The sequence below is a fragment of the Vidua macroura genome, chromosome 2 (assembly GCF_024509145.1).
Source record: "Vidua macroura isolate BioBank_ID:100142 chromosome 2, ASM2450914v1, whole genome shotgun sequence".
NCBI lineage: Eukaryota > Metazoa > Chordata > Aves > Passeriformes > Viduidae > Vidua > Vidua macroura.
In genome coordinates, this window is record NC_071572.1 from 82,421,178 (window position 1) to 82,448,745 (window position 27,568).

At 41.3% G+C, this 27,568-nt stretch overlaps 1 protein-coding gene across 1 annotated transcript in view; it reads left to right on the plus strand.

Moving 5' to 3' along the window:
- Positions 1-27,568, plus strand: part of FAT3 (FAT atypical cadherin 3) — a 333,799-nt gene that overhangs the window by 97,501 nt on the left and 208,730 nt on the right. The window contains exon 3 of the mRNA XM_053970651.1: positions 18,251-18,565. Within this exon, the coding sequence (XP_053826626.1) occupies positions 18,251-18,565 (315 nt within the window). The remainder of the gene's footprint in view (positions 1-18,250; positions 18,566-27,568) is intronic.

The following is a 27,568-nucleotide window of genomic DNA, read 5'->3' on the forward strand; positions in this document are numbered from 1 at the left end:
CTCTTCCTCATGGCCAAAGAGCAGCAACTGCTGGTGCTTTGGGATAGAAATCCTTTTTTTTAGCTCTTTCGTGTGAGACCCATGGTGGACAAACCTCATTCTTCTTGCTCTTGACCTGCTCCTCCTTCAATCCCTAGTGACCTTTATTCACTGTTCTTCGTGCCACCTCACTTAACCCTATTTTCTCTCTTGGCATCCCTTCAACTTTCAGTTCCACCTTTGTGTCCCTGCACGGGGAAAACCCCACAATTCTCCAAGCATATCTGCTGCTGCCAGGCACCTCTTTGCCTTTTCTCTCCTACCGAAGCTCCTTATTCCTCCTCTGTGTTCTGGCTGCCTTCACCTTCCCACTGCCAGCTCTCTCAGAATTTTTGCCCTCTCTACTCCGCTGAGATTGCAGTTGACTAAACCCACAAATTATCACTTCTGGCCAAATCCCAAAGCGTTATGCCTGTCCTTGGCCTTCACTTGTTTTCATATTCACTGCAGTTGACCCCTCTATCCCCTTCAATTCACTCTTTTTTCAATAGCTCTTGGCAGCTACAATTACTTCGAAGAATGGCTGGTGTCTCTTATCTCTGAAGTGTGTTGTTCAGCAACTGCCTTGGCAGATGCATCTTCTCTATATCCCCCTCATCTTAGCATTTAGCAGGGCTGCAGCCTCTGTTGCTTTTCTTCTCTCTTCCTGGTCCCAATCACTTAGAAATTTCACATGTTTTATTGCAGCAGCTTCCCCCTCCATGCTGGCTGCTCAGAAGTAATACCCTTTAACATAGAAATTTCCATTCCGGTTGGAATGAAAATTGCTGTCTATTCCCAGACACCCCCTGCTAGGTCATTTGCAAGTTGCTGCAATCAGCCTGTGTATTATCCCGTCATGAAATTCCTATTTCTTTCATCATGGGGGTGTGAGGGGGGGAAGCAAAACCCGACTCTTTCTCTTTGAGAATAAATAGGTCATTAAGGGTTACTGTAGGATTTTCCTTCTGCAGCAATTCCAGATGCCTTTGTGTGCAAAGTCTTACGGTAGAGAATTAGGAAAAAAGATATGTTCCAAGCAAGATGGACAAGTTTGTGCAAGAGGGAGGGCAAAGATAAGCAAAATTGCTAATGAGATTTATTATAGTATTGAGGTGGAGCACTTCAAGAAATGTCATCACACACATGTAGGTTGCATTCACTAGAGGGTTAAATCATGCACATGAAATGTTGCTGGTGTAAAAGATGACAGAACTGAGTCCATGAACTGTGTCCCTACTCTGTTTTCAGAAGCCCGCAGTGTTCAGAAAATGGGACTATCTGAAGTTCTTCTTGCATACTTCATTTTGCTAAGGGTTCACCTCCATGGTGTTACTTACAGACTTGCAGCAATTTTCAGAATCTAATCATTTTACTGCTGTGGTAACAATGCATATTGTAGAGATTGTTGGATAATAATGACAATAAAAAGTAATTTCAGTATTGTATTCAGTATATGAATGGCTGTTACATAGTAGCTTAATATTGCTTCTCTGCTGGAAACCATGTAAATGTCTGATTATGTATACCTATTAAAAACCCCCGGAATTATTTATAGCAGAAATAAAAACAAAGCATCTGTTTGTCACTGGGGAAAACGCTCCCTGCACTGTGCTATAATAGGCCATCCATGTATTGAGATTTCTGCAGTCCCCAGTCCTTTAATCACCTGCGTTAATAGCCTGCACCATTAGACTGCATGAGCTCAAGGGAGGCTTCCCCTCCACAGAGCAATGCTGTGCGGTGAGGCGTGTTTGCTCACTTTTGTAAAACTTGATCCAGTTTTGCCCATTGAGCAGCTGAACATGTGTTGTAGTAAATATGCACAGTAAGTCAGTTAAACTGAAGATGCACTGGTTAATAATGTGGGAATTTTATATGGTTCTTATGTTCAGCCGGGATGTCAGTGCCAAAGTTAGTAATGTGTGTGCGTGTTTGTTTTGCCATTTTTAGGCTTGTTTTGTCTGGCTGTTGTAAGAATTAGCAGATGTTTCATTTGATTCATGATAATGGATGTCACATCCTGGAACTGGTGTTTTAATTAGGTGGCACCAGATGCTTGTTTGGTGGTGAGTAGAGGCACGCTCATGTTGGGAATGCCAATATTGTTGCAATACCATTGCTGCTTCCCCTTTCATTTCATCCTCAAAGTGGTGCCTTCTGCAGTGAACATACCCAGTCTCTCCTCCTTCTCAGCCTCTGCTTTACTTCCAGGTTGTGCCTTCAAGTCCCTTGCAAGGAACATTCCTTCAGAGCTTGGTTTGTGTGCCTCAGTGTATTGCTTAAAACTTACTGACCAGCCAGAGTAATGCTTTTGTGTCTTCCCAGGATCTTCTCTGGCAGCGTTCAGGATCAGAAACCTTGATACCACAGTTCCTCTTGGCATTACGAATTGAGATTAAAGGAAAGTCTCTGCTGCCCTTTCAGTGGCATGGTCACAGTTCCAGTTAACAGTTCCAGAGATCCTTTCAGCCAGCTTGTTGCTGTGGCAGCAGCTATTCAGACATGAGCTTCTGAGTGTAACTTTGGGCATACAGGCAGTGGGTCACATAGTCTTGAGGCAGGATTCATTGTGACCATGACACATCCAGATACAAGGAGACAGCAGCAGTAATTCCAGCATACTGTGTAGCTTATAAATGGCTGTAATATAAAGTTTGATATTCTGCTTAGCTGGGAGCCATATAGACACCTGATTGTTCTGTGTGGAAATGGCACCTGTACATAGGAAAATACTCCTCGGTTCTGTTTGGGGAGACTCTGTTGCAAAATAGAGAAGTTTGCCTGTCACCTTCTTTCAAAAAATAAGAGCAGCCTATATTTCTTGCCCCTGACTGCCTCTAGACATTCCTTGAAATGCTGCAACGTTATTGGATACCTTTTTCAACTTTGGCTGATCCTGGGAGTGTCTGGGGAGATGCCTGGCACACACTCACACAGCAACGTGGCTGTGCTGCTGCTGGACAGCCTTTGGGCACAGGAACTTAGTGCTTTCCAGTTAGCCTGCTCCTGGCCTGCCTGGCACCAGTATCAGTCTGTCAGTACCAAGCATTGACCTGGAATTAAAGGCATCTGGCTATGTCAGCACCGTTTGCAGTTCGCACCCCTGCAGTACGAAGTAGGAGCATGCTCCACTCAGGCATTTTGGCTGTGGAGCTTTCCAGCCTAGTCCCTGGTATGATAGTTTTGAATGACAAATTTTCCTCTCGTTCGCCTTCAGGATCTCAGCGAATTTGTGTTTTACTTAGTATCATTGGTGCAAACATTTAATCCTTTAGAATAAGTACGAAGTGATTCATATATTTATTTTGAGAGGTTGAATGCCTGACCACAGTATGTTTTCTTACATTTTACAATTTAATAGTAGCCTGGGGTGCTGTATTAATTTTACTTTACTGCTTCAAGAGACCAAGATATGGCTGTTTGGTTCTCTCGTGCTTTAGCTTAGCAGTGCTGTGTGAGATTATGATGACTGCTTGGTAGCTGGAGCTTTACTCTTTTCCTTCTGTTGTATTTCTGACTGATGCTGGGCTTACCCCTCCGTTAAATAGGTGCAGGAGCACCTGGCTGCTGGTTGTTTATTAATGTTTGTCAAGAGCTCCTGAAGTGATGTTGTATAAAGTCTAACTATTTTCTAAAGAATGCCACCCTTCAAAAATTCCTGTACACCGGGTCTCGAGGAGAGAGTTTGATTGCAAACCATCACATTTAAAACTAAAAGTAAAAAAATGACTGACTGCTGAAAGCTGCTTTATATATTTGCTTCCCACTGGCCCTTCCCGCTGTACCCTCCCAGAGTCAAGACAAATATAATTCCATCCTGTAGCAGTAAAAGCAAATGGAACCAAAGATATTGTTATTATTTTTATTGGGGTTTTGGTCCTCATCACAGTATGTTTGTAAGGTAAACTCAAGTTTAATAGAACAGACTTACCTGTTCAGGAATCAAGTCTTGGACTGCACTTTCCCAAGTAACCTTTCCTGAAGAAGCCAGTACCTATCAAGCGTGCTGTCAGAGTTTTAATGCTCGGCACTGGACAAGTGGACATGTTGCATCTCAATTAAGAATGGAAGATAAATGGAAGGCAGTAAATGGAGGTCATGGGTTAGAAGCATTTAATGGAAGAAATGGAAATGAAAATTGGAAAACAATCTAAGGGATCCTGAGAAGATAAGAGCAAAGGAAACTCAATTAGAGGGAACCATGCTTCCACTCTTGGATCAGGGATAATTTCTTGGGTTTTGTTTGATAGGGTTTATTGCTTTCACAGTCAGCAAAGTTGCATTATAAATAAATAATTACGTTCTATTTTATGATTTCTTCAAACTGATGCATTTCAAACAGTGAAAATATAATCTCCATTTCAGAATGGTGTGTAAATAGACAGACTTTTCGTAAGTGCAGCCTATCAATTAGCCCTAGGCAAAGCTCACACTGGTATTACTGAGTGTTAAGGAACTTAAAGCATAAAATACAAGTATATTTTTAAAAGCTGAAATACTCACAAATCAGATTCAAATTCTAACTGTTTATTAAAGCTTACAGTGATAGATTTAACTGCATCACTTACAGTGATAGATTTGCAAGGCAATCCATGCAGAGAAAGCATCCTATGCATTTATGTCTGGCCATTTACAGAAAACAAAATAAATAATCTTTCCTTTTTCCGTCTTTCTTTTGGAATATATGTGTCTGTGAGCGTGTATGTACATGTATTTTTATACATATCATACCTGTCTGTACATATCTACAACATTTCATCATGATGATTAAGTGTGATAAAGTGATAGAAGTTGCTGCAGTGCATAATGAGCACCTAAGTGTTGTGTCCACAGCAAGGTCCTTATTTTCCATGTCTTATTTCATTAGGGCTCACGCTTGTGGTTTCCCTCAAGGGATCACCCAGTGTATATTGGTACTGCAACATTTCATTATTTACTTTATCAGGACGCTCACTTGCCTTGTCTCTTTAGGGACCTTAGTTCGCCTCATCATAAAACACTTTAAAATTGAGCTTTAAAATTGAGCTGCTGTAGTTGATATGCATGTATAAATACACCACCTGGGGAAGGCAGTACTTACTCCTACAGACTGCATCTGAGCCTTGCCCTGAATAGCAAGGGAACATCTGGGTGGATGCTGAAGTCTCAGCAACCCTTTAGTGCCGGGCCGCCCACTTTGCTTCCCAGTGATGTGAGTAGAGTCATAACATCTCCTGGAACCGTGAACAGGTAAAGCTGGTAGGAAGCGTCATGACTTTGGAAGACTCTAGTGGGATAAGGGCTGACCTGTATGTCTTACATGAAAGGTTATACTTTGCAGTGCAGCAGCCAGAGCACATTTATTTGCTTCTCTCTCTTCAGAGCCAAAAGGAAGCACCCACAGAGTCACTGGCACAGTTCCCAGTGATCACAATAGAGTTGTCTGAGTCAAGGCTTTTATTGTACAGCTCTCATTTGCCACAGTCCCCTGTGTATCTCAGCTTTCTTCTCCCTTCTGTTCCCTTGTCCAAAGAAAAATATCCTACCTGTGGAAGATTTTTTTAAGATAAATATAAGACTAGTGCTTCCCCAAGATTAAAAAACTGGTGCTTACCACCAGTGTACTCCATCATATTCCCATATACTCTTTGAACCTTGGATTTATTACCACACAGAGTATAGAGAGTGAAACAGAAGTGTAATTATGGTCTGCTTGTGCAGGGTCTGCACTAGGTTTGATGTTACAACCCCAGCTCCATTTCCGGTATGAAAGGTAGAAAATTAAACTTCTGACTATCTCAATGATCATGTGCAGTTTTTCCTGTGGAGATACTGTGAGGTTGCTCAAGGGGATTTGGAAAAATTCCAACATGGAAATGAATCCTAGTTATTTCACTTCTTGCAGTCACAGATAGGGCTGTAGGTGAGGAGCCTTCCATACAAAGCTTGTAGCTGTCTCTAAGACTTTATTATTAGAAAGACAGTTAGAAGCATCAGGGGATACACTTGGCAATTTTTGTAGATATTTGTTCCATACTAAGAGAGAGTCAGCTTAATTGTGAGAAGTCTTTGAAGACTGTTGGGAGTTTTTGGTGAAAGGTGTATGCTGGTGGGGTAGTTACTGGGAAATCAGAAAAGGAGCTTCAAGAGAATTGAAGGGACATTAATCCATCCTCACACAAAATAAGAACATTAAAGAAAACCCAAACAAAACAAACCCCACAGACTTTTAAGGAAGATGCTTTTTGGCATGATTTGGTGGGTATCAGCTTTTCAGCTATCACAGCTAACCACAGGGGCTTGTGGCCTTACTTAGTTAAATCCAGAATGACATTGTGAGTAAAAACATCATGCTAGTGTGGTTTCCCTGCAGAGGTTCAGCATCTATGCAAAAGGTGTCTCATGGGGACTGCTTTGTGGAGGTTAATTTCCCATTTGTGAAATAGGTCTGGGATGTTAGAACCATTCTTGTTCTTAGAAATGCTACTAGAGACAGTGCTGCGCATGTTCAACAAGGGAAAACTGATCTCCTGTCCTTTCTGAAGCAAACAAAAAAAATGCTTGTAATCTTCTCAATGTAGGCAGGTGATCTGAACAAAACTTTGGCCTCCAGGCAAGCCTCTTGAATTCTTTTCTGCTGCAGTCACTGAAACCTTTGCCCAGGGCAGAAGCAGCAGTTTGAGGTGTTTTTACACACTGCATAAGAAGGATGAAAGGTGATGAGTCTCCTGCTCAGCCTCTCTAGAGAAAAGAGGATAGAGTACACCTAAAAGCATACTTAAGAAAAACTGAAATGCTTTACTTCTGGGCAATTTAATGCAGTAGTACTAATCCAAAACAAGTCACTTTTTTTTTTTTTTTGACATGTGATACAGAGAAAAAAACTTTCATATTATGGACCTGAGAAAAGTCTTGAAAATGGGTCCAGATAAAATTTCAGGTATCAGTGTGTCCATTCTGCATGTCACAGTGAAATGCAAAGTGTCTTCTTTGCAAAACAGAAACATTCTGCTACCATATTGATGAACTATAGGCTGCCCTTACCACTGGAAATTTCACTCAGAGAAACAAAGGAACAATTGATTGTTCTTACAAAGCCACAAAGTTGTCTGAGAGAATCTTGTAATCTGAGACCAAGCTGTTCCCTGTCTGCCATCCCTGCAGTGCCTCCCACCTGATGCTCTGCCTGGACAGGAGCAGTGGGCATTGCTCCAGGCTCACCACTGGTTACATCCAGCACTTTGGCTGCTTCTGATGCACATCTCTAGAATAGGTTCTGCAGTTTCTTTCATGCCATCATACACAAAGCAAGAAGATACCAGGAGCTTCCTTTTTTCATTAAATGTGTTTTCTCCCGATTCTGGCATTGGCAGTGAAGCTGTTGGGATAAAAATGACCATGGGAGTGGAGCTGGGCGTGTTGGGAGCACTGCAGCAGCCCAGCATCACCCAGTGAACTTGTTCTTTACTGAGCTCCTTGGAAAAAACAGCTGGACAGTGTTCACAGATATGTAGTGCTTAAAACCAGAAAAAAATCAGATCATTTGATCTCATCCCTTTTATATCTCTGTCTATTACATATCACTTTTATACATCTTTACTAAATGATCCTTCTCTAACTAAACCATAGCATATATTTGCCATGAAATGTTTCTCCCTCAACAGTTTGTAGCTCTCATTTGCAGATGTCTGAGATTATTCCAGGAATTAATCATCTGCTTAAAAAAAAAATAATAAAGAGTATCAAGCTGATTGCTAATTTTATTTTTCCTGGCTTCAGTTTCCAATCACTAGATGTTGCTCCACCTTATTTTGTTAGATTAAAGAGCCCTTTGCTTCCCAGTAATATTTCCCCATGAACCTTACATGGATTTTTCTAATCAAGTTGCCTCTTCATCTTCTTTTTAATAAGCTTAGCAGACTGAAATCTCAAACTCGCTTACCGTAAATCATTGTCTCTGCCCCTCAGACTGTTTTTGGAGACTTTTTTTGTTCATCTTCTCCAATTTTTTTTACATGCTTTGTAAAACAGACTCTAGAGTCATGCATGGTATGTCTGAGAAAAGGAAACATGGGCAGGTTAAATGATGCTCCTGTGCTGGCTTTGTGCATCACAGTCCTCTTTCCTGCTGTGTTCATGTTCAGGGGCAGTATGCCTATTAAGCCATTTAAGAGGTACTCTTTCTCTCCTTTTTGACTGCTCCTCTGGGTTAATGTTTGAATAGAGAGATAAAGGCAGATTCCAGGGTAATGTTACTTTTTTCATAGGGTTGCTCGCTTGTTGTGGGCCAAGAGAAACAAGTAAGAAGAACAGAGTGGGGGAGTGAGTAGAAAAATTACTCTTTCTCCAGTAAAATATACATACTCTGATTTCAGTATAATGTATATAACTGAAAAAGGAAAGACATTTTCTAGCTGGAATATCCCAGTATTTCCTTGTCTGCTCTGGCCAACCATCCTGGGCCAGCACTGCTCAGTATGCAGGATTGCTTGCTCTCCAGGACAGCCTTCCCCAGCAGCCAGGGTCCCCTGCAGAGCTGCCTCTGCTTCCCTCCACCTCCCTCACTACTGGTACAAAACACCTGAAGCAGATTGGCACAGATTTTGCAGAAGGGCTCCCAAAGCAATATCTTGTACTGTAGGGACTACAAAAGATGCAGATCTTTGTGTAAAGGAAGAGGACTCTGTACAGAAGTCCCTTGCCAGGACTTTCATCCTGAATCCTTTTGAGCATTCTTTGCCTTTTTTCTCCATCTTTTCTTTCTGCTTCATCTTTGCTGCACTTATGATCTTATTTCTAAAATAACCAGGAGCAAACCCTTCTTTATAAAATACCTTCCCAGTCCTGCAGGCAGAGGACACATGGGTCGGACTTTGATCTCTTTATTAATCTACTAAAGAGGATGTGTGAAAAATCTGGGTTACTCTGGGCATTAGCCAGAACCTTTGAGAAAAAAATGCCCCCATTGAAACAGATTATTATTGAGAGTTAATAGCTTTCATCCTTGGTGAGGATTTCTGCTGGTGCCATTCCCACATCTCATTTGGTTGGGAAGGCTGCAGAGGTGGGCACAAGGTATGCAAGGGTTTTGCAATCCCAGATGTGCTTAGAAAATAATGCAGAAGTTGTCATTTGCTGTAGGGACAATCAGATCCGGGGGGGAAAATACATACAGAGAGGTTATAATAATAATAAAGAGAGTTCAGTATGTAATTTATGTGTGGCTAGACATGCAGTACCCACAACTGCTTTAAAAAAAAGGAAAAAAAAAAGTTATAGTCAGTAGAGTGAAATTATACCATCAACTGTTCTTCTTCTGAATTACATTAAGAATGTATTCCCACAGTAGATTTTCCTGCAAGATTTTGTGAAAGTTTGAGGTATCTGAATTTTACATGGCATCAGCCACAGCCACAAAATTGTGCTTTTTGTTTGTTTTTCTTGCCCATTTGGCTGACAAGTTGAGCCTGTGCATATCCAGGGAGTAGCACAAAGTTCACTCAGTGCATTAGGCATTGATTTTGCTGTGCTTGTGAGACCAAAGGGTAAGGTGGATCTACCACCACTAGAGGGATGCCAGTCGCAGCCCAGATTCCTAAAAGTTGAACAATGTGGCTCAAGCCATGTAGGGTGGCAACAAATTCCTTTTGTCATGGTTTGCCCCGTTGTTCTCAAGCACTTGGAGCAAGTAGGGAATGGAACATGGCAGCAGTTTAGTCTTCAGTGGGGCTTCATGCCTGGTTTTATTGCTGAGATTTACTGCATTGTCTGGCAGTGATGGAGTGTGTTAAACTTTGATAGAGGTTATTCATAAATGAGAGGTTTCTTTCCTGTATTTGTGCTTTTGAAAGCAATTTGTTCCAGAGTTGTACATTCTGTAATTTTTGTTCATCCATACAAGATTTTTAATTTTTTTTTCCCCAAGCAAAAGATATTAAAGCAAGATGAATATGGATATTTCTTAAAATAAGTAGAGGGATGTGATGGAAGACACAAAAATGGTAATAAAGCCTAGTCAGATAAAAATGTTGGCACATCTTATTTCATTTAATTCATAAGTGGAAGAAGATAGAGAATTTATTTGACTAAGCCTCTGGTTCAGTATCTTGATGATATGTTTGGAAAATGGCTCTGAAATTGATGTGTAAGTGACCTTGAAGATGTCATATTTAAGTGATAGCTCATTTTGATGTGAAGTTGTAATCCTCCCCCTTGGCCTCAAATAAAGCAAGCAAAGGAACTCAGCATTGAATTTAAGTAATTTCAAGGTAAAGAGGGAAGAAACTCTCCTCAAAACTCAAAATACAAACAGCCTGGAAGGTCAAGCACCTAATCTGAGATGTGCCTCTGTTTCAGTGCTATTAAAATGCTGCTTCACTGGGATGTTTGCTCTTGTGGCAGCAGTCCCCCAACCCTGGTGTCAGCCGTGGGACACCTGGGGAGATCTGATATGACTCCAGAGAAAACCCACTTTATGGTGGGTGGCACTGCCAATTCAGTATGCAACATTCACCCTTGGAAACACATTGCTCATATATATATATATATATATGTATATATATAAATATATATACATACTAATGCCTTCATAAACATTAATGTGTTCATATATGATTATTTTTAAAATAAAGTACATTTTAAAATAATTATTTTTGTTTGAGAGGGCAGTGGCCAGACCTGAACTTGACTATTGCTTTTAGTTTGTTGAACTTCCCCTCTACCTGTAGGAAATTACGTTACTTTTATGTTTTGCAGCCTGAGGCAGGGCTGGCCAGGATTCCTGCTCAGGCAGGACACCCTTCCCAGCCTGGTGCCGAGGTCCTGCCAGTTTAAGCTGTACTGATGGGCTGTACCTGATTTAATGGCCCTGACAGAACACAACTGCAGCTGTACTTTGCATTTAAGTAGCATTTAAGTATCCCTCCCTAACACTGGCTGGACCAACACCTCAGAGGTCAGAAGAATCACAGAATCATTAAGGTTGGAAAAGACCATCAGCTCCAGACGTTAAAATCTGGGAGTTTCCATACGTACCTGAGTTTGATCTAAAGCACTGCCTGGTGGTGGTTTCCTCTGTGAGCAGGAGTGATTTACAGCCCCTCTGTGTACTGGTGCTCTGCTCACAGCAGCAGCAGTGCTCCCTCCTTTGGGAAGAGCCAACAACTTGAACTTGCCTTGGAAACACATGCTGCATGTCATGTCCAGCCTGAGTTGCAAACTGTCTATTATGTACCTACTTATCTATTGAATGCAAATATATTCTATTTGTTGACATGGTGAATGTCCTTGCCACGATTCTGGCTGGTTGTGATGGTTGTGATATTTTGTGTAATATCATGGTAAAAGGTTTTTTTGCAGACTAATTCGGTGTTGTTGGAAATAGCGTTGCTGAGGATTGGCTTGCTAATTCTCTTTTACTGCTCTGGGAACTCAGATGTGATATTCATCACAGAAACTGCACTTTGAGGTAACGGTAAATCTGTACATTCAAAACATCAGTAAAAAAGAGAAAATCAGAAGTTAAGCCCTAGACAGGGATGTAACCTGCCTTTCATTGTCTGACAAGAGCAGTTTATAATACATGTTTCGTATTTCAACCAGGCATAAGAATATTAGGAAGTTGTAGGTATGTATAGCCTCACAAAGTTAATATTGCTTTTGGACTCATTCCTGGGTCTGATCTAATCTCCATTTAAGTCAGTGGAGATTTTTTTTCTTGCTTCAATAGGAATCGAGTTTGTGTTTTAATACGCAGTAAAGCCTACAAAATTTGTGCAATAAAATAAAACAGAAGGGCACACTTTGCACAGTGGGGGGCCTTAAATGAAGGCCTTGAAATAGCGTTTAATCACCAGAGTAAGGAGGCAGATTTTCAAAGCTGACGGCTGCGAGCGGTGGGGGGGGATGAGCGATAGGTCTCCTTCGTGCTCTGGTTGAGTTTGTGGCTGATGTGATACCGCTGCCAGCATTCAGAACTGGCCCTGGTTATTTATGTCTTGAGAAGACTTTAAAAAGGGGTCAATATGATCTACGGTTTATTCTGATTTCCACTGGCTTTGGTGGCCCCAGTGTGCTGAATTGGTCTGGCATTGGTGCTTAGGTTCATGTCTTTCTTATGCTAAAACTGTTTAATCCTTTGGGTTATATTTACAATTTACCCTTTAATGAATAAAATATCTCCCAAAAGATGTATGCAGTCTGCTTTCATGCACACAAAACTATGTGTTCTATGTGAGGAACCTAAATTAAAAAAAAAAAAAACCAAACAATGGGTTAGGTATAATGTTAGTTTTCTTGAAATCATAAATATTCTTCCTTAATTTGGTGTGAAATTCCTGTCTACAAATCATGACATTTTGGTTGATTTTACATTCACTGGTTTGATGAATAAATAATAGGCTTGCAACATTTTTTAAACTTTTCCTGCTTACAATAGCTCTCCACTAAGTATCCTTCAAAAATCACATCTCTGCTCAATGCAAGGAATCTGAATTAGCTCTGACATTTGCATTTGCACTCACAAATCTTTCCATGGCTCCCCTGTGTGCCAATGTGTGGGGGAAGGTTCCAGCCAGATCTTGGGGATAGGAGCATGGGTAGGCGGATGTAAAGCCTTCATCTTGGTGCAGCTGGATGAGGTATGTAAGTTCTTTCTTTTCCCTCTGTATTTTAGACAGAAAAAAAAAATTAAAAGCTCATTATTCAACTGTTTTCTTCTCAAGCTACTTTCATTTATTACTTTTTCCCAGCGAGGCAATGTAAACGAAGACCTTTGGCTGACAGCTCGGTGACAACCAAGGTGTTGTGTTTACTTCCAGGAGACTCACAAAGTCTTTGATAAAGGATCATGAATAATTAGTAGTATTTTGGAATCCGTGATTTTTTCTGTTTCTTCCTCTGAGAGATGTAACAGCCCTGAGTACTTCATTGTTAGTCGGCATTCCTGATGGTCTCATTTCTGTCATTTTAATTTGGAGACAAACCAGCTTCTGCTTTCTAGCTGGTTTGCACTGAGCCCCTTTGTTTGGAAGCTGGAGGAGGGAAAGGCAGATATGGGACTCTGGAAATGTTTTCTTCTAGCATTTCATGGCAGAAGCTGACATGGCCCTTGGACTTACTGAGGGAGTTTGTTGGTATTTTGGGGTCTGGAGTCAGGACGGTGCATGCGGTACCCTTAGTGCTTCATTCACCCTGAAGGTTATATGTTTTTATAGTGACTTTAACCACAAAACCTTGCATTTGCACTAGCAAGGAACTGGATTTGGGTGGGAATGGGCATATTGCACTCTGGTAGCTGGAAGTATCTGGGAGTGTCTTACTGTAGTGTCTCTTCTGTGCTGCAGCTTGTGATGAGGGCATGTTCCGCCTTTGCTGCCTCCCACTCCTCCTGCCCACCTCTACAGCTGCTCCTGGGCCAGGCTCTGGAAATAAGTGGGCCATTCACCTCATCTGACCTTTCCTAATTTCCCAGTCTGAGATGCACATTTGTGCAATTAGCTCATAGTCCTGAAAAAGGTTGAGGAGAGTAAGAAACATCTTTTGTCAGTGAGGCTCTTCTCAATTGATGGCTGATGCAATATGTCCCCCTGCAAAACTACTGCAGTATTTTGAAAAGGAGAGAACTACATATTTCTATGTGGCATTTCTGTGTGATAATTTTTGGAAGAGTAGCAGATACTTCATAGTCAGTCTTCTTTCCCCATGTCTTGTTCATTGGTTACTGAGTGTATGGCTACTTCTACTGGCAACTTTTTTAACATGGGCTACTGAGTCACTCAGCAAAATCACATTCTATGTTAGTTTCTGCAGCTAAGCCAATAACTTAGATAGAAGAATAGGGTCTATTGTCTTGTGTCAGTACCAAGGTGCCAAATGATGTGAGATTCTGGCCTGTCCCTGACAAGCAGTTGCTTCTGCTAGATATCCTCCTTGTTGAATATTTGCACTCTCTTTTTTCTGCCATTGACTTCCAGCCATCAGACCTCAGTTTGCTTTTCTCAGCTAGATTAAAGAGCTTTGTTACTCTCTTTTGACTTTTCCACGGACAGCTTCTTACAGACCACCAAGTTGTCTTTTAATCTTGCCTTGAAAAAACTAAACAGAATTGAACTCCTTTCAATGTTTGTGCTATTGAGGGTATTCATGAAGGATGATCTGACTTTTAGGAGGAACGTATGTGTGTAGCAGACATCCATGGCGATGGGCACCTATGTAAACAGCCAGGCTGACAGCTCCAGTAAACATTCTCTTAAAGAGCTGTGGCAGGTCCATCCATCACACTACCTATATACACAGTACTGTCAAATATGTAAAGTAAACAAACAGGGGACAAAAAAGAGGTGATGAAAGAAATAATGCTTTTCTCTAATCCCTTTTTGTTTTAAGAGCCTCTCAGGTTTCTCATCATGATAGTAAATACATGACTTTCAGATATTTTTTGGGTGGACCACATCATTTGAAGTGGTCTGGTGACAGATATACAGCAAATCAGTGGGAGAGGAAAGAGGGAAATCCAGTTTGCCAATTCTTTATCCACTTTAATAGTTTCTTTTTTTTTTTTTTTTTAACCTTCGTCCTTCATAATGCTATGTCTCATTGTATCCAATTGCAGGAGCCATACAGAAAGCATTGTCCCATTATTTTCTCAGGGAAAGGGGGAAAACAAGCCTTAAAGAGAAACAAGCGCACAACCTTGGCATTGCTGGTATATTGCCAAGCCCAAGGGCTGTGCTTAATTTACATTAAAATGTGCTAAGGATTTTATTCAGCAGCTAATGCACGCTGTTGTTTTTCACTTACAGTGTTTGTAATGCACGTGGTGGTTGGCAAATTGCATGGGGCATATGTACTTGGAGGTATGCAGTGGCAAGCTTATTAGTGGCACTGCTTTTTGGATTATTGGCTGGCTTTATTTCTGAGGCTGCCCTGGGCCTCAGGTGGTGCTGGCTCCAGGCCTTCAGGGATACTGCAAAATCCAGCTGAGGGCAACATTAAGAGCTGGCTCACAGATGTGTGGTTGGATTTCAGCTGTCTTACATAAAAACACTGTAGTGCCACCGTGGTGTAGCATCCCAGTGGATGAGAACATCTGTTTTATCTGTCTTGTTCAGAAATGTGTCTGCAAAATCTCAGAACTTTTAGGGTTTTAGTCCCTTTGAAATTTTCATGATTTCTGCAGGTGTTTCTTCTGGATTTTTTTAGTCCAGGCATCCTTACTTTGCTCACATTTCTCTTTTAATTAGCAAGCAGGTGGAAAGAGTGCACCACAAAACCCATCCAAGAAAAGCCCTTAGAGCTGCTCCCAAAGGCCTCTCCTTTTTTCTGCTCCTGTAATAGCAGGAGCTATTACCTGTTAATATCTATGAGCTTTGAAGTAAGTGGTGTGTTTTCTGAATTTGTTGTGATTTTATCCGAGGATATTCCCCTCCTTTCTCTCAGCTAAAGCGAGTGAGAGCCTATCTGTGAACTGCCCAGGGAATATTTTGCAGCCCCTGCTATCAGCTCTGTCAGCTCTTTGCATTCATGCCATAGTGATGAAAAAGCAGTGTTGACGACCAAATATCATCATTAGTCTCAAAGGTTAACACCTCATGTGAAGCTGGCATTTGGCATCCCTCTGGAAGGATGTCATCCACACCTGTGCAGAGTGATCCATTAAATATTTGGGCAGCTTGTGTATTCTTGTGAGTACTACCTTTATATCCGTATGTGGGTGTACAGCAAGGAGACATTTTGTACAGAATGTTGAAGACCATGGTAGAAGGTGTTCCTAGGATAATGGAAGGATTTCCATGCGAAAAACCTAAAAGTGAACAAAATTCTTCTTATTTATCAAGCTGTTGACAGGTGAAACAACAAGACTTATTGAGGAAAAGGAATTAATTGTATCTGGGACCTTTTAATAAATCAAAAGTAAAAGTAAGAACCAGTGTAGCAGACCTGTTGGCAGTACCTAATGCTTGTTCAATGATCCTTCCCTTCTGAAATACAGAAATGAAAAGTAACTGTTGCCAGGAGTTATAAAATGAAGGAATGACTCAGAAGATAGATTTATTATCACCTCAGTATCGGTGAAATTCAGCTTCATAAACATAGGTTAATCTGCTAAAACCTTCTGTGCTCTCACTGGGGGGAGAAGCCTATTTATTTCAAATTTTGTTTAAAGATGTAAAATAATTCTTCTTGTTTTCTGAATAAATCATCATCTCTAGTATCACTAATATTCATCTTTTTTTCCTGATTCTTTCCTATGTGGATTTTATTTATTTATTTATTTATTTATTTATTTATTTCTATAGGTTGTTATGGGCACTTCTCATCCCTGCAGTGTAATTTATCTTCTAGATTTGCAGGCTTTTTTCATTGCAGTTCACCATATATTTCCCCTATGTTTCTACAGAAACTCATTACATAGCACAGGCTGCTGCCAACAAGAATATTTAGAATACACTCTGCTTTTGTCCTCCAGTGCTGCCCTACTCACCTACAAAGTATAATACAAGGATCTGAGGTTACTATGAAACAACCTAAGCCATACATGACCAGAATCAGTGCTGCTCCTTTCCCCTTCCTCTATTATATGGTTGATCAAATGTTAGGAGTATACTTGTCAGTTCAAACTAGCATTAAATACACAAAAAAAAAAAAAATCCAAAGCTTGAAAAAAATTGTAGTATTAAAAAGTATCTTATAAGAGAAGAGCAAATACATGTGGCATCTCTGTGTCTGTGTGGTTGGGTTCTGTGCTACCTTGAAAATTTTTCTAAGACTTGAAGCTGTCATGGAAACAGTGCAGTTGGATCCTTAAAAAAAAGCCAAAAAGACACACATATCTTTTATTAGTGGTGACCTTAGAGCAGCCCTGTCCTCAATAATTAACTGATAATTTTGTTCTAAATAGCATCAAACACATCTGAGACTAAATTCAGCTTTTCTGTGTTCCTGTTTTGCCCTGCAATTTCTCCATAATTTGCCATCTACTAATGACATGATTTGATGGTTTGCAAACAGTCCTTTCGAGTATTTCTTAAGCTTCAGATCCACTGCATTAGTGTGTCTCTCAAGATGAACAATGCTGTATTAGGAGATGAAAATGTTCTTGATATATGGTCACAGAAGTGATAAGGAAGTGAATTTGCTAATTTTGATGCTGGTGTGATTTTGTGTGTGGTACTGGTGTGTTTGGTCCTCTGTGCACTCGCGGTCAGTGCTTAAGCCAGTGAAGGTTTGGACTATGCCAATACAAGCAAGTCTTAGAGTGGCAGAGTTTCTGCTTTATCACAGAATCACAGAATGGTTTGGTTTAGAAGGGACCTGAAGGGTCATCTGGTTCCAACCAGACACAAACCAGGTGTTAATGTCAGGAGGAGGATGGGTTTCTAAAGCACTTCAGGCAGAAATGAGGTGAGCGGAAGCCCTTCACACCAGGACAGTTCAGGCACAGGGCTGGTAATTCAGTCCCTCTGTGGCTCTGAGCCAGAATCACATCAGCATCAGAATAAGAAAATGCACTTCCTCACCACTTCTGTGGCACATATATCAAGAACATTTTCATCTCCTTATACACAGATAGACTTTCTCTTTTGTTTCTTAGGACCAGGTAGAAAACCAACTGATGTTTTCTTACACCAGTAGGTAAAGTGGCCAAGCCTTTCCTTCCTCTGTGATAAAAGAGGATAGAAATATATTTGTTATATTCATTGTCTAAGGGCTACTGTGTGAGCTTTTGTTAGCTTGTTATCCAGGATTTTGGCATTGTGCAATGAGGGAGCTCAATTTTAAATTTACTGGCTATTTTCTTGAACTTGGATGGATTAATTTTAAATTGCCTTCTAGGTTTTCTTCTTTAGCAAGGGCACAGGCAGGAACAAGAAAAGAAAAGCTTTTTTTTTTTTTTTTGGTGCAATTCATTGTCAGTGGTTGTATCCCTCCCTACTGTTTCTTCTCTTACTCTGCCAGCTTCAGTTCTAGCAAAGAAATGGCTGTGGCATTAGGCCATTTATGAAGAGCCATCCTTTTACCTTTCCTCCCTCTCAATTTCTTGGGAAAAAGGATTGAGATGTTGAGCTGAGTTCACAAAACAATTCCTGAGTTCAGGCTTCTGTTTTCATTTGTTGGACAACTTGAATTTTTCTATGGGTAGAGCCTTTGTTATATGCTGAACACATTCCTGTAGTATGGCCAAATGAAAACAGATGTGATGTTTTATTGATCCTATTCATGACATCCTCTGCTTGCTGTTTTTCTACAGGAGTTATCTACACAGCAGATGTTCTTGACCGGGAGACAACCAAATCCTACTGGTTGACAGTGTATGCGACTGATCATGGTGTTGTCCCACTCTACACTACCATCGAAGTCTACATTGAAGTAGAGGACGTGAACGACAATGCCCCTCTCACCTCTGAGCCTATCTATTACCCAGTTATCATGGAAAACTCCCCAAAGGATGTATCTGTCATTCAGATCCAAGCCCAGGACCCTGACTCCAGCACTAATGAAAAACTGACTTACCGGATTACAAGTGGAAATCCCCAGAACTTCTTTGTGATCAATCCCAAAACAGGTAACAAAACCCTGTTGCCTCGGGGCAGTGGGAAAATGCAATTTACGTATTTATTGGCTTTCACCCCTTCAGGGTGCACTGGTTTGCTTTCCAAACCTCTGTTTTCTGATAGCTTATGTGACTAAAGCATCTTGTATATGTCTGAAGCATTCTGCTTTGCATCGGTGTGCAAAGGCTCTGGCAGATGATGTGCTGCAGATGTGCTGCTGCAGCAATCACTCTGCCCTGGGTCACTGAATCGCTGCTGGCTGTTGCCTCTTCCCTGTGTCTACAGGGATGAGACTTTGCTGCATTGACTGCAGAGCAGTGCTAGGAAGCAGATTCAAGCTGTTGCAGGCTACAGAGCACTGTTTCATTCTTTTATTAGCTGGTGTAGCACCACTGAAGTAAGTGACATGATGGCTGTCCAGCACATGTAATAAGGTTCCACGTTAAAGTAGGTGGATTTAATTCTACAGCTTGCTTTACACAAAAAAAAAAAAAAAAAAAAAAAAAAAAAAAAAAAAAAAAACCAGTTTAGATGACCTAAACGTCCCTCTGGCCTTTAAAAAAAAAATCTGTGTGTTTGCATTGATTTCTAACAGCTGGGGATGTAGCTGGTGGGTGCAGTGTGGCAGAGAGGGTGATTGTTTTAAGTTAAAATTCTGTTGTTAGATGGCAGTGGAGCATGGCACCCGTGCAGAGCAGCTCTACACACGTCTGTACCCCAGGTGCCTTTGCTGAATGAGGCTGATAAAGAAATTTACTTAGGAGACGTAGCCTGAGGTTGTGGATGCTCTGCTGGATGCCTACCTGTGCTTGGCAGCCGTTTTCCTCACTTCAGCATGTACCCAGCTTTGCTCACTCATTGGGCTTGTAGGGACCCTCCAGCATGATCTGGAGCTTGAGGGTCAAAGGGATCTTTCAGAGCAATATGCTGATCTTTATGATGGGAGTTCAGAGAATTCATACAGTGCTCCTGCTTGTTTTCATTCTCCTACTTTTGTTCTGGGGTTTTGATTTTTTTTTTAAAGTTTATTTATATCTTCTGCTAAATTTCTAAACAGCTAAAAAACTAGAAGGAATAGATGTGAGAGGGAACATTTTTAATTTTGTGTATGGAAATGATGTTCACTAAATAGATTTTCAACATTTGGTTGGGCAATCCTATTGCAATGTGTGGCATAAGAAGGGGTCAGGATCTTCTCAAGCGTAAGCCCAGGTGAAGAATTATGGAGAATGTATAATCGCTGTGTTCAATCTGCTGAGCCCTAAGGCGCATATCTCACTTATTTTTAACACTTGGAATGGCCGAAGATGCTCTTCCATCTGCATCCCTTCTCCCCCTCCCCACCCCATAAATCCCATCTGGGCAAAGTAGCAGAGTTAGGACTCACAGTGTTTAATGCTTGTGCTTCCCTTCCATCAGCTCCTCCTGCAGAGCAATCTGCTCAGCGCAGCCCTATTTATCTGCCAGGATGAGCCTGTGACAAGGACTGGAGCTGGGCATGTGGCAGCCCTGCAGCACCCTAGCCTGGTGTCACACCCTGTGGGTTGGCTTTTTGTCCCTCTGGAGAGCACGCAGGATCCTTTTCCCTAACAGTGAGATCTTACTCTCACAGTTAACACTGACAGTGGTTAATCTTCATTTGGACTGTGGAAATCGCTGTCTGAGAGCTTAAAGGCTTCAGGATGAGTAACTTTGCTGCTTGGGCAACTCCCAAAGGGCCCCCCTTACACTCAGTAAGCATCCTTGCTAGTGACTGGCTGTGATTTGTTATAGAGAGGATAAATCATCCCTTTTCTATCCAATTCAGTGCCAAATGCAGAGCAGTGAGAACTGGGCAAAGAACTCCAAGCCTCTTGGAGTTTGTTTTGAAAATGATGAGGCTGACAGAGTGTGTGTGTCCAGAGATCCGTTTTCCCAAAGGGGAGCGCCAGGCCTTGACATCAGAAGGCTTTCTCCTGATGGGATGCTGATGTCCGAGAAATAAAAGCATAATGGATTTTCCTAGAGAGTGCCCCTGGGGGTCTCTGACAAGGCTCCTTTCAGCCGTCTCCCTGCAGTGCACTAGTTTTCTCTAAGACAGTAATTTACACTCCAGTTGTTTTGTACAGGAGACTTCTGCATGCACAGAAGAGGTTCGTAGCCTGCCAGCCCCATACTCTAGCTGGGATTCAGCACAGCAGTGACTCACGTAGAGTGTTGCACAGCAGCCCTAAATGTGACAGCATGCTGTATAATCAAGATGAAAAGGTTTAATGTGAACCCAAATAAGCTGCGATTGCTGTATACGTGGGCTGAATGAGCATGCTCCTGCTGTCGGGGGAGAATAGTCATTTGAGAAAGGGGATCTTTTATTTTCTGTGTCACTTTGGAAGTTTCAACACTGCCAGCAAACTGACATCTCACTCCTGCGAGTAATCCACTGCTGAGAGTCAACACGAAGGCAGCATCCTGCATTTTTTACATCTTTTGGTGGGAACTGACAGAAGAGATGGGGAGTTTGCTGGAGCATAGGGATGTTCTCAGTTGTCTTTGGAGGTCAGCAGTGACTGTGTTTGCCTTCCTTCGGAGCTCACTTTCAGCTGCCTTGTAGCTCATGCAGGTCAGGCAGGTTTCTGGAGGCACATGGACCACTGCACATCTGATCAAGCAGGGACACAGGGAGTCCAGGTTTTGTTCCTGGTTCTAATTCAGGATCATAATTGCAGCCAATTCTTACACTCATGATTGATTATTTGGATAGCAGAAGCAACATTACTCCTTGTATGCCATATCTGTAGATAGAAGAAACCTCTTAATAGACAAGTTGTCACTTCCTACATTTTTATAGACTGGCACAGCTCATGGTGGCTATTTTAGGCAGTCCAACTGCAAATGTATTACGTGCATTTCGATCTGTTTGAAGGCAGGCTTCAGACCTTTCAGGATTATAACCTGCAGTTTGCTCTGTGGGTTTTAGAGAGATGAAGAGTTGCTCCTGCAGGAATGAAGAGCTGCTAAAAAGCCACTGATAGCAAGATTTGAGCACTGAAGTCACCCTGGGCGTATTCTCACTGACTCTGCTCTGGGCGAACAAGTACATGGTGGCAAGGGCCCTCCTCTTTGGGCTTGGGGTTTATATGAGTGCTCCAGAGAAGAGGACAGGAACATGAGCAGCCCACCCATGTGTGTCAGGATTGGAAAGGCAGTGTGGGCAACCTCCCATGAAGGCCTTTTTTTTTCTCACCTTGATATTTTTATTGAAATACTGCCAAGCACCAGTTTGCGCCTTGGTACGCACTTTTATCTCATGAGCTGATATTCATAGGTACAAGTACTAAGTGAATAATGAAGCACATGAGCACGTGTGAAACCATAAATTATTTACACTGGAAAACAAGGCAGCCTTGTTCTGCTAACTGGTGGACACTGCAGCCTAAGTGTAGCAGGTCCAAGAGAGCAAGATGGGATTTTCCTTTATAGAGGGCAAGGGGAATATATTGCAAAAGCACAGTTTTGTGAGGGGAGTAGGAAACATGTTTTTCAAAAAGTTGAGGTGACTGTAGGGGTTACATGACTACAAGGAAAGGCATTCCCCTGGGCATTTGTTTCCCAGCTGTGTATACACACAGCAGCAAGGGAGGCATTCCTGGAGCTCAGCATCTTCAGCAGCTGCAAGTCAGCCTAAACACTCATGTGGCTGCTGGGAGAGCCAGGCCTTTTCCTCATAGCTTGACTTTTGTGCTTGGGAGGGCTAAGGGTTGCTTTGGCAGAGCACAGGGTCACAAGGCTGTGCTCCTTTGTGGGTGGTGTCAGACGGGGAGGATGGCAGAGCTGCTGCTGGAGCAGCTGGGCTGACCAGCTCCCCCAGGAGTGCCACATTCGGCCTGAGCCGAGTCAGTTACTCTTGGGTGAGGGGCATGTGGAAGAAGGTAAATAAAACAGAAGATGGAGTTAATAAAAAAAATTGATTGATCAGAGCTGTAAATTCACACTTTTATTTCATGTATATGGGTGTTAATTTCACAGCACAGGGGTAATTTACTGTGTTGATTTATTATGTTTCTGCACTCTGGAAAAAATGAATTTTAATTCAAGCCATTGCATTACTTTGTTTAGTGTTAACATATTTTGAACAAACCCAGTAAGCTTCTCTTCAGTCTAATATATATTACTTAAGAAATTCTTTAACTAACACACCAACAAACCAAATTTCACTCTTGTGCACATTCTTATTCATTAATTTACTCTAAAATTATGCTTATGAGTCTGGAAAATCTGCTTATACCTTGCTTAGCCTTTTGTTGGCACCATTTATACAGAGGCAGACCTCTGGCACCTCTGAAATAGTATTTGCAGCAGTGGTTAAGGCAGGATGCACTTTTAGGTTTAGAAATAGTGCATGTAGGTCAGTACATCTTTGCAGAGCAGCAGTACTCTGCCTCTGGAAGCTGTCTCTGAACTGTCACATCTGCACCTAGATTTGGAAAGACTCTGGATCTTTTCATGCTGAAGTAGAATTAATATTTATATAAGCTAATACGGGGTTAGTGAGTGTCAGAATTTAATTGGTATGAATGCTGCTCTTCTCAGTAGGCTGGGCTTTGCTTTCTTTTGCACTCACAAAGCCAGCTGGCGAAGAATCCTGCAGGGTCTGAAAGCCACATTTACTCTGCCATACTAAAATAGTGCTTCACCCTCCTGTCGTACGTCCTGATTTTTACAGCCGCTTTTCTCTGGCTTGTCCTGAGAAATCCCCGCACATCTTTGCTCTCACAGACTGAGACAAATCCAGTGGTTTACTGCTGCTCGACATCCTGATGGCCGCCAACAGTACAGATGCAGGGTACCCAATGCCTCTTTTCAGCCCAGAAATGATAGAATCATGGAATGGTTTGCATTGGAAGGGACATTAAAGAGCATCTAGTTCAAACACCCCTGCCATGGGCAGGCACATCTTCCACTAGACCAGTTGCTTAGAAGCCCGTGCAGCCTGGCCATGAACATTTCCAGGAATGGAGCTGGGATTATCCTTCTATCACAGTTAAATATTATAGCTGTTGTTAGAGCAGACCTTGAGAAGGGAATTGCTCTGGGCGGCTCTGGAGGGTTTCCCAGTGGTCGTGGAGGGTTTCTAGGTTTCTCAGCCTGTTCTTGTAGACAAGGGACACTCGCCTGTCCCGACTGCTCCATCCATGCTGCTAAACTCTTAATAAAAACTTCCTCTGAAATAAGATCTTCCATATCTTGTAAATGAAGGCCATTAGCTTTTTTTTTAGTTTTTAGTCTAACCTGCAGTCTTTCTCCAGGGTGTGTTTTAGGTGATATTGTGATCTAATTAGAAAATTTTGAATTTTGATGGCATTGCAGGTCAGCTGCCTCCCACTGGGTGCTCCTCTTGAAGGGTGTCTCCCTCACGTGTGTTGGCCATGGAGTTGTTTTTGGCAACTCGTGTGTGATGAAAATCTGCTCTGCAGATCATGTCATAGCATCAATAGTTCAATGCTATTCAGACTGTAAGTGTCCTTGCCTGTTGAAGAGCAGAGAGGACCTTGCAGGGGGAAAAGACATTGATTGTGAGGCTCTCCAGTCAATGGTAAATTTGAGGAATCGGTCTCCCTTTCCTTCCATGCTCTTTTAACACTGTTTGTACAAATGCTGAGTTCACCAACAGTTACAGAGTCCAGCCTGATATATCCATCACTGATATGTGACCATAACTAACACAGAATTTTACAATCTAATTCCCTTACTACATTAGCTGGCTTCCATCCTCTGTAATTTATGTTGTATCAACACATGCTAAATTATCTACTTTCTTTGCTTTCACTTCTCTGTTATTTAAAAGTGTAGCTCTTAATGACTTCTTTGTAATGCACTCACTGTTAAAAATTGAGCTTTGGAGCATTTTAAAAGCTTTAATTTCTGCTTTGGCATGCTTATTCTTTACTAGACACCGTATATCCAGGGGTTTGAGCCCAGGGTTAACAGCTGGAAAATCAAAGGACCGTGGATGTTGGAGTTGTGTGCTTAATCACAGTGGGACCTATAAGCGTGCTAGGCACTGTATAGCATATTAGACAAAGTTCCTGCATTAAGGAGTTTGTCATAATAACAATGATAATAGTAATAATTAAGAAAAAAGAGAAGACAAAAAAAAACAGGGAGAAGGATGTAAATCAAGTCCATCTGTTTGCCAGGGCATGTTTATTCCCCAGAGGAAATTTTCAATTAGATCCTGAGCTACAGCATAGCAGGGACAGAAACTCTTCTTTTGACTGAGTCACCTCACCTCATGGTTTTTCTTTCTTTTTTTTTTTTTTTTTGTGGATTTTTTTTTGTGGATTTTTTGTTTGTTTGTTTTTTGTTTTTTTTTTTTTTGTTTTGTTTTGTTTTGTTTTGTTTTTTGGGGTTTTTTTGTTTTTTTTGTAAGTGGGAGTATTTTCTTGCCTTATGTGATTATCCTGTAAATTAATTCACAGTAGACAGTATTTGTACACATACCAAAAAAAAAAAAAAAAAGAGAGAAGCATCACTTCCAAAATGGTAGGATGAAGAGAAATAGAAAAGAATTTTAGACTAAGTAAATATTGTCTAATGGCCAGACCACTAATTCCACTGAAAATGACAAAATTTGGGCTCAGCCAGCATGTTTCTTCCCTCGTCTCTTCCTCCCTGGCAGCGATTTCCTTCTCAATCTGTATATGTTATCTGTGGAGAGGGTAAAGGTGTGAGCTGTGTCACCTCAGTTGCAGCTACAGTAATGCTGCTATTAATAAAATAATAAATCTAGTTTTATCATTTCTCTTTAACAGACCTGATTTCTGCTAGCAGTGGCTTTTTATTCATGAAGCACTGAATATGGCTGAGATTGCTGGATGTCTTTGGTATCAAATGCCTCTTTTAAAATGACAGTTAAAAATACAGTATTTCTTAGAAATGCCATTTCTTTGTAATCAGCAGATTTATACTTGACTTATAGAAATTTTAACCTTTCTTTAGATGTCCATGATAACTTCTTTAGCCCTCTTTCACAGTAAGAAGAATAAGGAGTATTCCCGTTGCCTTGACTGGACAATTGTGTCCTCACTTACTCAATGCAGTACCAGTTTTTAATCTGAACTCCCTGTTTGCTTCAGTAGAGACTTATGTCTGAAGGGCATAAGCGTGGCAAGGGCCAGTGGGAAAGATTTTTTTTCTGATGGAAGAAGTTGCTGCCCAATAACCAGACAGCTCCCTTTTTTCCTGTCCCAGCACCAATTCTGGAACCGCAACAATTTTGCCTCTGATCTCATAAATCTATATTGTTGTGCATTACATCAACCATTTGTTGTTGCTACAAACAACAGCAGAGCATATCTTCTGCCTATTCAGAAGTAACTTCACCTATCAGCTTAGCTGTGAAATTAATTTTTCTAGCTTGTCTGTCAGTTCAGTTTCTCTATTCATAAATTTCCAGAAGTCATGTCTAGGCAGAACTGTTTAGAAAATCACCTTTTTAATAGGCTGTGCTATTCCTGCACTAATTTTTAAATAGGGCTGTTCCATTCACTTGCAGGTAGCCAAATTCTCTTGTTAGAATTATTATCAATGGCAGAAGCACAGTTTAGCTTACTGGGTGAAATTGTACCACAAGTACTGAGTAATAGCCCTGTTAAATGTATGCACAATGCATATGCTATGGATACTTGTCATATCCTGCCATACATTATTATGATAACATCAGCAAATGTCCCTGTGTTACAGTAATTGCTTGTGGTCCAGGTCTGAACTCTGGCAGGAGGAATTAGGTTGATGAGTTAGGGATGCTGAGGCGTGGAGCCTGTGAGCATGGCATTTATGCAGGAGCAGGGGTCTAGAGAGGGAGCTGCCAGGGAGGAAAATAAAGCTGTGATGTTAGCCCAGAGGAGGTGAAAGCTTGGGATGGGGGTAGCTGAGGGGGTTCTTTTTTCCTTTTTATTGCCTACTGCTTTTTAATCAATCAAGTAACTTGTGTTTATCTTCTGCTCAGCAGTCAAAGTTGCTACTGGTGTCTGTGATATTGGACACTGCAAATCCCAAGCAGACAATATTAAACCAGCTGTTCCCCCTTTTGCTCAGGTGCAGTGAATACAGTCATACTGTATTCTTAGATCAGGCACTTTTTGTGGCTTGAGTAGTGTTTTGCCTGGTGTAAGGAATTTCTAAAATCTCTTAGTGGCCTGGAAGTTAGAGGCAAGGAATGTAGTTCTGGTTTACTCTTAGTTAATGTGTGATCCTTGGTACAAACGGTGTTATTTCCTGTTTGGAGAATTAGATTGACTTATGCTGCATGTGTGTATTAAAAAAAAAACAAAAAAAAACAAAGCTCGGAAATGGAAGTAAAAAGAGAAGGCAACTGGGAAGGCAGGTGTGTTTGCATAAGCCATAACGATGTCAGTAATCACCAACTATTAATTTTTCTTTGTCTTCCATCACACAGGAGATTGTGTCAGCACCTCTTAAACCCCCAAAGTCTCATGACCACACAGTTCAGCTAAACTAGTCTGTTCAAAAATCAAGCTTAACAGTGGATTGTGTTATTTATCCCCTTTTATTTTCTGACTCTGCATCAGAGTTACACTGTTATAACCAAAGATAATTATTTTCTGTGAAATTACTCTCTCCTCCTTTCCCCTTCCCCTTATGTTAATGAGAGTGTTTTTCGTTTGCTGGGAAGACTGACACAACTTCTTTGAAATTAGTAGTGTTGTTGCCAGTTAAGTATGTCACCTTATCTGTGTAATTGTACAGATCGTGCTGCCATATGTCTACATGCACAGAGCTTAATTTAACCGGAGACATACATGTGTAAAAATAAAGCAGTATCTGGGGGTTAAATATCAGAAGAGCCCCCTAATCACAGCTTTCACTTTATACGCAGCTTTCTTCAGCGCTTGAAGAACTCTGAAGTTAAATCTTTTTTAAACACTCTTTACATGGGACCATGCTCTTGTAACCTTGTTTTTACATTGATTGTCGTGTGGATTCTACTATGCCTCTACTTCCTTGCGTGTTGT